Source organism: Columba livia, chromosome 7 (assembly GCF_036013475.1).
Source record: "Columba livia isolate bColLiv1 breed racing homer chromosome 7, bColLiv1.pat.W.v2, whole genome shotgun sequence".
Taxonomy (NCBI): Eukaryota; Metazoa; Chordata; class Aves; order Columbiformes; family Columbidae; genus Columba; species Columba livia.
In genome coordinates, this window is record NC_088608.1 from 38,337,697 (window position 1) to 38,348,669 (window position 10,973).

At 46.3% G+C, this 10,973-nt stretch overlaps 1 protein-coding gene across 1 annotated transcript; it reads left to right on the plus strand.

Annotated features, from left to right (window-relative positions):
* Positions 1 to 661: 661 nt before the first annotated feature.
* LOC102088734 (shugoshin 2) lies at positions 662 to 9,775 on the plus strand. Its single transcript, XM_013367484.3, has 9 exons — positions 662 to 896; positions 972 to 1,115; positions 2,348 to 2,523; positions 2,786 to 2,848; positions 3,450 to 3,544; positions 4,354 to 4,622; positions 5,241 to 7,121; positions 8,474 to 8,591; positions 9,441 to 9,775. Exons 2-9 carry the CDS (start codon positions 974 to 976, stop codon positions 9,643 to 9,645), a joined length of 2,949 nt encoding a protein of 982 aa, XP_013222938.1. The 5' UTR covers positions 662 to 896; positions 972 to 973; the 3' UTR covers positions 9,646 to 9,775.
* Positions 9,776 to 10,973: the final 1,198 nt, after the last annotated feature.

Below are 10,973 nucleotides of genomic sequence, written 5' to 3' on the forward strand. Positions count from 1 at the left end.
TCTGTCAATATAAGCCGTGTATGGCCAACTGGACCTGCAGAAGGACGCTCCCGGTCCAGCCCCGGCGCTAAATAAGAAATGCTACTTCTAAAACCCTAAAACGTGGTTTTAAGAACTTATTAATTTGCCGATTTTACGGTATCACGGGCTTCCCTGATGTGAGAAACCAGGATAAATTCTTACATGAGCTTGAGACACTGACGCACTCCAGGAGCGTTTTAGCTCGGCGTGCCCGGGTCAAGCTGGCGGCAGCAGCGCCGCGACCCCGGGGAGCCGCCTCCCGAGCACGGCCTGAGCGAGGCACGTCCAGCCGGGGGGACAGCGGGGCCGCAGCGGCCGAGCAGGCGGCGTTTCAGGGTGTCCTGTGCCCGGGAGGACGGGCAGCTCCCCCCGGGCGGCAGCGCGGCCCAAGATGGCGCCGCAAAATGGCCGCACGGCCCGCCGCGGCGGCGCGGGTGCCGCGGTACCGCCACACACGCAGCCCCGAGCGACGGGGGAAGTAGTGTTCCCGCTTCACTGAGCCATAACGGGAACGAAACATCCGCGCACTCCCAGTGCTCTCGCTGCTTGCCCGGCGGACAGTTAAAACCCGCCACTCCCCGCGGGGCGGAGCGAGGGGCAGGCTGCCTGACTTCCCGCTTGTATTCAAAAGTCTCCCGGCGGGCAAGGCTTCTTTTGCCCGGTCTCTTTTTCCTCTGGCCGTGGCGGGGCACAGCCGCCCACCGTCCCGCGGGGCTCGCCGCGCCGGAGGGTGCCGAGGCTGCCGCCCCACTCGCAGGCGAGGCGAGGGGCGCTCCCGCGAGGCGGAGGGGCCGTTGGTGGGGGAGCTGTAACGGCCCGGGCGCGGAGCCGGGTGTGTGCTGCCGCGCTCCTCCCTGACAGGCCTCGAGGAGACGGTAAGGTCTCGGCCGGTGAGTACTTTCTGAGGGAAAAAGGTGGGTGCTACCGCTGCTCCGCGTTTCTCTCTCCAGCGATGGCATCTCGGGAGGCTTTGGAAACGTCCTTCTTCAGCCTGAGCGGTGTGAGAGAGCGGATGCGGGAGAAGAAACATGGAGCCTTGAAGACGGCGAAGCTGAACGCCTCACTTGCATCAAAAATCAAAACGAGGATCATTAGTGAGTGTATTTTACCTTTTAGTGTGTACAGAGGCTGGCAGCTGTGGCAACTTGTAACCGTTAATAGTAGCTTTTCTGCTTCTGGGTTTCTAGTGAATTCAGTACCCTGAAAGTAGCAATCCAAAGCGCAGTCTGAAAAACAAATGCAAACTGTCTACAACTACCTGAAAGGTTGTAGCATGGAGGGTGTTGGTCTCTTCTCCCAAGTAGCAAGTGACAGGACAAGAGGAACGGCCTCGAGTTGTGCCAAGGGAGGTTTAGATCAGATATCATGAAAAATTTCTTCACTGAAAGGGTTGTTGGGCATTGGAACAGGGCAGTGGTGGAGTCACCATCCCTGGAGGGGTTTAAAAGCATTTAGACAAGGTTCTTAGGGACATATTTTAGTGACAGTGTTAGGTTATGGTTGGGCTCAATGATCTTGAGGGTCTCTTCCAACTGAGATTATTCTGTTATTTTATTAAATGAGTGTCAAGTGCCACTTGAGGTGCCCAAAGGTGTCTGTGACCAGTAGGTTTAATGCAGAATATTTGGAGCAGCAGGTGGGGCCATCACAGGCTGCTGGGGAGAATCTCAGATGGCATTAGACAGCTGTGTCTGGGTAAGGGAACTAAGCCCTCAGGGTCCAAACAGCAGAAGTAAGAGGTGTTAGAAGTTTAGTGTCGATGCAATCCTGTGCGGAAGCTAGCCCAACTGTGATTTGTTTTTATAGGGAAAATAACGCAACAATAGTACAGGAGATAATTTGGACTACCTTGAAAAAGTTAAATATTTCTGTTACTTTTATTTGTGTGTTTTGAAATTGGGAAACATGGATCTAAAGCTGCTTAAGGGCTACTATGGAGGAAAGTAGGTTTTCCTTCCTCCTTTGGATGGAGATGAGGACTCAGAGCTGTAAGTGACTTGTTCAAGTTCAGCAGCATATCTTTCTAAACTTGGCACCTGACCACACCATGTTTTATTAAGAACTGAAGCAGCAGCTTGCTGATTGAGCATGAGGCTGGAGATGGTGTCTGTCTAAAGCGTTGCAGGTTATTATGGAAAGTTTTTCCTGCTTTTCTCTGGAGACTTCAATTGCTGGAAGGAATTAAACTGCTGACTTTGTGTCAGGGCTTTTGAGTTGTAGAGAACTGAGCCTGAGGAATGCTATTCTGGGAAGAGGAAGCAGTGTGATGAGAAATAGATGAGAAATTGGATGCTGATTCTGTATGATATTTCTCTATCTCTTACAGACAACTCCTCCACTATTAAAATCTCCCTAAAACACAACAATAAGGCCCTTGCCCTGGCCCTCAATGCGGAGAAAGCCAATGCAAAGCGGCTCACCCAGGAGAAGACCATCTTGCAGAAGGAGGTGGAGCAGTGTCACTTCCAGAATGCTGTGCTGCGGCACAGGCTCTGCTGTCTGGTACGGCACTAACGGTGTGGCTGGCATGGGGAGGGGTGGTGAGCAAGATATGCAACGCTAGCATTTCAGCCTGGGGAGAAGGGAGCTGGCACTGATTACCCATACTCTTTGCACATGAAAAATATCACCTTTTAATTGCTTACTCTTTCTACCTAGTTGTGTTCTCCCCAGAACATGCCTTGCTCTGGCTATCAGCATCCTGTTGGAATAGGTATTTTGATTTAATATCTTTGTTGTGTCTTTTTTTATTACCTCAACACAGAACAACACCCTGAAAGAAATTGAAAACCTTATGGCTGCAGTTAAGATGGACCGGCTGTCTGAGGTAAACCATGGGAAATGTGAGCACACTGCTCTGGGAAGGCAGGTTGTGTTTGGCTCTGTCTTTTGTTTTGTCTAGCCTGCTCACTTCAACTGTTTTTCTTTGCTTGCTTGAATTGTGCTGGCTGCATCTTCATTTTTAGCTCGGTGTTAATCATTTCCAGGGTAACATCTTCTGTAGGAAAGGCTACAGTTTTAAACTGCCTTCCTCTGGGTCACTGGCTGCATTGGCCAGTAGGCTCTTCTGCTATGACAAGTTGTGACTTTTTTCCCATTTATTTCTTTAAAGTGTTGCCATGGCAACTTGGGATAGGGAATAGGACATTCTTCCATATATCCTGTCTCATGGGTGGGTGGGAAAATATTCCTGCTTCCTACTCTCAGAGTATCTGGACTAGTTTAACGTCATCCTTAAACCTGTGGAGACAGAATCTGACTCCGCTGCAATTTGTTCCGTAATTTGTGCAATTTTCAATGGGAGAGGGTCACCAGCGGTATTTGGCATACTTGCCAGGATGAAACTGAGCTTCTGCTATTTCTGTGCAGGGCGTCGCACAGGGCATTGCAAGAGCTTTAAACCACCCTTCCGTTTCTCTGCTTTCCAGTTCAACACAAGTTCTATATTCTTGCCCAATGGCCGGAAGAGCAGCATGACTGAAGAAAGCTGGGCTGATGATATTGCAAATGGTCAGCTTCTGAGGTGGGCCTTAAAATGTCAGATATTACCAAGCTTGTCCTGAATATCTATATACTGAACTTTCCCTTGTGTTTTACATGTGTGCTCAGTTGTCTGTTTTACATGAGATGTCTTCTCTAAACCACCACTGCCTGATATCTTCCTTTACTCTGTGTCTTTCTGCTGCCACTCCTTGTTTTGTTTGCCCTAATGCCAAGTCTATGCATAAACTGGTCCTTCTCTGTTGTTTGAAAGTGCATTGCTTTTAGGCAGTTTTTCCTTTGTAGCTGGTAAGCACTGCAAGATTTTCTCAAGAGAGTGAGTGCCATAAGCGGCTGCTTTGTTTGTTAGGTATAAATGCTTAATAGCCATCTGCTTGTATGATGTAAATTTGTGTTTTGGAAAGAAGGTCAGAACAGAATCTCTTAAAGTATATTTGAAGTTCTGTTTCTCATCTATCAAGTCTCCCCTTTGAACACAGGGAAGCCGTTGGAGCTGCTCACACACATACCTCCAAGCAGCCACATTGGTGTTCCACAGTGAGGCCAACCTGTAGTCAAAACGTATGCACTGGAAGGCATTCCTTCCTTGTTCCCCAGTGTACTTTTCTCCTGTGTCTGTGTCTGCAGCAGTTTGCTTTCCTTATGAGTTGTGCTTGCACAAAACTGGGAAATCTGTCCTGGCTGGGCAGGGTGTGTTCTTCAGCACTTGAAGCCTTCAGAAATGTATTTCAGCAGCTCTTGACAGAGGTGAAAACTGTAGCTATTCTGCTGGATTCTGGGGCCTGTCTCAGGTAATGAACGTGCTCCAGTACCGTTATTCCTTCCCACCAGGGCTGCAAGGATGCCAATGAGGGTGCCCGTTTCCAAGCTCTGTGATGCAGGACAGCAAGGTGGCAGCTCCACAGCTGTACAGACACCCTCGCTACATCTTCAGAGACCTGCTACTAACGAGCCCCTGGAAACTGTGCCTGTTGCCTCCAAAGACACTTTGCCACTACAGCCTGCTGAGAAGCCTCAGTCCCACCAGGAGCAGAATGGGAAGAGGCAAACTGAAGCAATGGAAGCACAAGAGGCTTTTCTTGACTCTTGCATCTTTGGAGGTAAATGTGCATCTTCTGCTGTTCTTCTGGTATGACTTCATGTGTTTCTCGTCAGAAATGAATGAGAGCAATGCTGTAGCTCCAGTTAGCTCCTAACCATCGCTGCAGCAGCTCCTAATTACTGTTAAGAGCTGCATGCTTCCGTGATGCTGATATAACTAGAATTACCTATACTCCAAAATGGGATGTCTTGGTGGGGATATTTGGCATGCTTGCAATAGCTCAAGATAGTTCATTAGGCTTTCAGAGCAACAGGCACTGAGCTTAGATAAGATTTTCAGAAATGTCTGAAGGTGCAGAACCTGACTAGATATGCATCTTCCATTCCTTGTAGGTTTGCCATCTAAATAATGACTCTCATATAGATCATGAGCACTCCTAAATATTAAGGCTGGTGAAGGGATCTTGCTTTGGGCTGCCTTCCTGTTCTGAGAGGAGCCAGCTGAGCAATTCTGTTACACAGTATGTTTGGGGAGTCCCTGTAGAGACAAAATCATGCTTTTTCTATGCTCTGGATTCATGGCAGTGTGTGGGGCATGGCTTTTAGTGGTATGGGGAAACCTGGCATTTGCTTGCTGCATTTCTTAGTCTTAGGAATGAATTTTATCTTTCCAACAGAGGCCTTGTGTACCACGCAAGAAAACTTCAAAAATCTGCCAGCGCTTGCCTGGGAAAGTCATGCTCTTTCATATGAGGGTGATGAGATGGGAAAATGTTTCTTGGATCGTCCCTCACAAGTGCACATTACTCAGAGGAGGAAGCGTTCCACCCTGACTGCAACAAGCACTCCATCTTCTGGTGTGCATATCTCCCCACTTGTCAGTTCCACTCAGGCAGCTCGGTGGAGTATCACAAAGGACGGCGGCAGCTCCAGCACGAGCAGCACACAGCCACAGCTGACATTTCAAAGCTGCCTGGTTTCGCCTATTGAAACCACTGTAATTCCTGATAGAAAATCTTTGGGTAAAGAGGTTTTCTGTGATCAGCCACAGGCTAAAGAAATTGGGTGTGCTGTTGAAACGGACCCCAGCTATAGCCAAGGCCCGGAGTTTGTTCCTGTAAAGGTTAAAAGCAAACGTAATTGTAAAACTGGTGAGAAAGCAACTGTTAAAAAAGCAAGCACAGGAAAGAAGAAAACAAATGCAATTAAAAACAATGCAGAAAGTTGTCCTGATCTACCTCAAGGTGAAGAGAGTGCTCAAAACGCAAAGGAGCTTCTTCAGCCAGAAGGTGAAACATGTTCTAGCGAATCTGGAGCTTCTGAGATGAGGCAGAAGGCTTGTGAGGGGGCTTTCGACAGGAAGAACAGGGACTGTGGTGCAAAGGAGCATTCTCGCTCTCCTGATAAAGTCCGAGATCTCAGAAGAACGTATGTGGTGCATCCAGAACAACTGCATAGTCTTGGAAGTGGTGACTCACTGCAGCAGGAGGAGATCCAAAGTGTAGAGAGCTTGTCAAAAAGCCCAGTTTGTACCTTCTCAAGTCATGAAGTTCCATCAGATGCTTCCAGTCTACAAAATTCAGTTTTCTTGAGGAAAGAGACCTCAAGTACCCATGCTTCGCAAGAGAACTCAAGTGTGAGTGCAAAGAGCATCAGACAGAAAATCAACAGAAAAACCAGAGTAATTAGGCAAAGAGATGACTGTGATGAGAATCTGCCAACCAGTGTGAAAATCCCAGAGGCCAAAGCTGAAGAACAGCCTAAAAGAAGCCAGACAAGGAGGAAAACAGCTATCAGGAAAAGAAGTTGTGGTGATCAGAGAAATAAAGTTGATGGTTTTGGGCCACATGTAGATGTTCAAGAAGTAGCTAAGCAGAGCACAAAGGATTCACCAGCTAATCTTAAATGTAGCAGGAAAACTTACATTGTCCATCCTTTGAATCTTGCAGAAAACTTGGGCCGTGCCCAGACATATTTCAAAGGGGATGAAATTGTACCTACCGTGTTGATTCCTGAGAGCAAAGCTAGCAAAATCCCCAGAGTACAGAGGATGGTAGCTGCTCAGAGCAATAAAAAACAGACAGAGGACCTTCAAGAAAAGGAGCAAGCTAAAGTTCACAACATGAAGGCTTTGAAAAAAGAGGCTTATGCCAAACTAAAGCCTCAGAGGAAGAGGAAAATCTCTAGTCCTCCAGAGACTGATTCCCTGGCCAAGCCAAGTGCCCTGACAGGGAAGTTTTCCAGCATTACGGATCTGCTGTCTGGGCCAGATGCCTTCCTGGAGGAGCAGATAGCTGAGATATCGCTTGCAAAAAATCTTCTGGATGTTTCATGCAGTTTTGAATCCTCCTTTGTGACCTGTTCTCCAGCTTCACCTGTCAGCTCCAGGCTTACAGATGTTTCCAAGAGCTTAAGTACTGAGGGCAACAGAATGCCAGAGAGATCCTCTGTTCAGTCAGAAAGCCCCCTGATAATTAAAGAAATTACTTCAGATGAAATACCTGGGGAAAGAAAGCAGGTTGAGTCAAATTCTCAGAGCACACCTTCACGGGAACCTGGTAAGTCATAGGGCTGGGGAGGGCACCTGTATTTGGAGATGAATGCAAAAAATCCATGCAGCAAGTGCTTATGTTTTCCTTCCCCTCCTCTGTTTTTTCAGAGTTAAAGATCAGTGTCCAGTACACCATTTATGCTCCCACTTGTGCTGGCCAGTCATGTCTGTGGCTGCATTTGCTTCTAGTTTATCAGCATTCTTATCAGAATTTCTGGTCACTTGTTCATGTGTGGATATTGGGAAAAGACTAGGAGTATGTGCTTTGAGTCCTGTTTTACCACTCCTGTTATCTACAGGGCATGCCTGTCAATTTAGATAATCAATTACTCCAGCAGTTGAAAAGTATGATTTGTTGCTGACCCTGCCTATTAGAACCAGCATTAATTGTGGCACAGAATATGATGAAGATGGCGGGTTTTTGTTCCTGTAAAGGTTAAAAGCAAACGTGATTGTAAAACTGGTGAGAAAGCAACTGTTAAAAAAGCAAGCACAGGAAAGAAGAAAACAAATGCAATTAAAAACAATGCAGAAAGTTGTCCTGATCTACCTCAAGGTGAAGAGAGTGCTCAAAACGCGGTTAGCACTGCAGACGGGTTAGCACTGCAAGGATTCAGAGTTTATACCTCTAGGTGGTGTCCTTAGTGGAAATTCATCAGGAAATTCATCAGGAGCTACCTGAATTTTCTTGGTTGTGTTTCGTTGGTTTGTTTTTTAAAAGGATTTGGAGGGTGTATCCCTTGGCTGGTAATACAGCAGTTAAGCTGAGCCTTTTTGGGAACTTACCGTTATTGGATACTCTGTAGAGTTGTTCTGTGGGGTGTTTTCTTCCTGTAGCTGTTGACAAACAGGGCTGTTGCAGCTAGAGTGCGCTACAGTTGTAGAGAGGGAGGGAGTTTATTCTCTTGTCTTCCCTGTCTTGGCCAGCTTCACTCTGACAGCTGCAGTGAACCCTGGCAGGATCCTGTGTCTTGCTGGAAGTCTCGTAGTTTTTGTTGGGTGCCATAAACTTGCTTTCCCTTCCAGGCTGTAAGGTCCTGGGCATTAGAACTATCAACTATCACTGTTGTATAATTTTTCTACTACATCAGGGTCCAATGATGCTAGCAGTATTAGTGACCTGTATTTTTTTCAGTGAGGAATGTAATTTGGTTCATGAGCTGACTTTTGAGGAGCAGGTCTTGGATTTTTAGACAGAAATGATCTCCTGACTTTAGAGGTTTGGATTCAGGACTGTGCAGTATTCAGAGAAACCTGGTAATGTAGCCCTTCTCTATTTGGCAGCTGTATTTCTTAGGGTATCTGGAAATAATTCGGAAACACATTGATCAACTCATGTGTGAATGTCTCCCTTTGCAGAGATCAGGCCGCTACAGGACTTGACCAATGCCAAGACTCCATCCATCTCAGAAGTGTCAAGGCGCCCATCCAGGCGGAGGCAGGACCCAGGCTGCTATACAGAGCCTAAACTCAACAGGTTGGACTTTAAACTCTTCCTTCCCGTGACTGTCCCCACGTTGCAACCCCTGATTTGCTGTCATGTGCCCACTCTCCAGGGCTGGACACTCTGTTGCTCTGTTTGTCTTTAAGTTCCTCTTACCCTTTGTGTTTCTCTGACTCTCCTCTTCTACTACAGTGTGGTTAAGCCAAAATTCTGCATTAGCACAGATGCACGTGCAGGCTTCTGTTAACAAGCTACCAACAATGTTATTTCCCTCACTGAATCAAGTACATCTCTTAGCAGACTGCACCTGTTATACTCCAGTGCTAATGAAAGATTAGCATGAGGATAAAATACAGGCTAAAAGGACACCTACGTGGAAGTCCTAATTTTACTTGCTGCCATTCTGTGATACCTAAAATTTTATAAAACAACTGAGTAATACTTCCATTTTAATCAGATTTCAGTGAAGGAAATTCTAGGTTTTAAGGAAGGTTCTCCCCTGTGAGCAGGCTGTATTTATATTTGCTTTTTCTGGCAGATACGAGTACCTAAATAAGTAGCTGTATCTTTTCCCTAAGAAACTGTAGATTCAGTACATTCGATGGCTACTGTACAGAATCATTTAACTCCTAAAATGATGACTTTGTTGTTATGCTACTGGGTAATACTGTGTTTTCCCTGAAAAGTGTCACAGTTTGAATTTTCAGTGAGGAGTTGGTTATACTGGGTCAGAAGGTATTCTGTACTGGTACTGTTGTTCCTGCACTGGACGAGAAACAAACTGTACCACTCAGTCATCTTATAGAGCAAGCATTTCAGTAAAATCATATAAGTATTCAAGAAATACCTTGATGGTTCACTCTAACCCTTTTGGTTCTGCAGTAAACTGAGGCGGGGTGACCCATTTACAAACATGGAGTTCTTCCACTCCGCTCTCTACAAAAACAAAAAGAAGAAAACTGCCAAAGCCAAGGAAAGGACCAAGAAGATCAAAGAGGAAAAAGAATGGCTTCTTAAAGGATGTCCCAGCGCCAAGGCAGGCAACCTAGTAACACCTTCCACGGACATGATGCCAGAAGTAAACTAGTGATTGAACAGGCAGCCCCCAAGCTCCTAGGGGCTTGTGCATGTTTGCTAGAATAATTCCAATGTTTTGTATAGCTTATTCTTTATTTTGATTTTAAAGTATGAATAAAGTCTACATGGTCAGTATAAAAGCTTTGTGACATTTATTCCCTGCCCTCCCCTGCTCCACGTTTAAATGCTGGTGTGCTTGTCTGCAAAGTCTTGGTGTGCAGATACTTGTGGCACCCCAGACAGGTAGCTGGCTCTGCCAGTTCCCTCCTGGCCCCACACGAGGTTGGGGACACTACGCCTTAAAGGACTGATCCTCTGGCACTGCAGATACCCACCAGAGCTGCTGAAATGGTATAAAATGTTGCAGCAGCCCAGGCTCTGACAGCCAGCAGAAGAGGCGTATGGACATACTGCCCAGTGTTGTCTCCTGTATGAGGTGGCTGTTGTACAGGTAGAACAGCCCCCTGGGAAGTCACATTTCAGGTGGACTGAAGCCTTGGGCAGCCCCAGAAGTCAGCTGTGTCACAAAACTGATACACCCCTTCTCACTGTATTTGCTGTCAGTGAGGATTTGCAGAACTCTGGAGTTGAAAACCAAGACTTCCACCAGACCTGGGACACATGGACACATCTAACTATATCAGTGTCTGCACTAAAGGTAAGCTAGGCTATACATTGATCAAAATCAACTTTTGCTGGGCTCTGCTGATGGGACTGTTGGTGCAAATGGCTATCACTGGTGGTGGGAATTACAGTGGACCTGCTCAAGAACTCTGTGGAGCAGCTGGTAGACTGCAAAGCAGATAATCATTTCGGTAAATCCTGTGCTCTTTTTCCATTGTGGACTGAGTACCTACTGGCCTCCAGCACTTGATTTTTTATGGTCTACTGGTATCTAACTTTGAAGGCCATTGATACTAAATGTTTGAAGGAGTGGTGGGGACAATAAGTGATCATAGTAGTGGTGAATGGGAATGGAATATGCCTCCTTAGAAGCATGAAAAATGTTTCCTCTTTCTCCACGGCAGAGCAGGGAGAGGGGTGCTCTGTTCTTATGATTAATTACACTTACTGCTTCTTCTCCCAACACTGAGAACTGAGACAAGTGTTCCTGTTTCTCCTTAGCACTGCAGCAACATTCATCAGATCATGAGGACAGAATGGGTCTTGCTGTACTCTGTGGAGTCCTCCAGAAGATGGAAACTTTGTTAGTACAGAGGAAAAAATAGTGTAATCTGCATTCAGGTAAATGCTACTACACTACCTACACTTAGGCTATAATTCTAAGTCATTAAAACAAACAAAAATTGTAAGATTTTTAAGAAACCCTTTATTTAT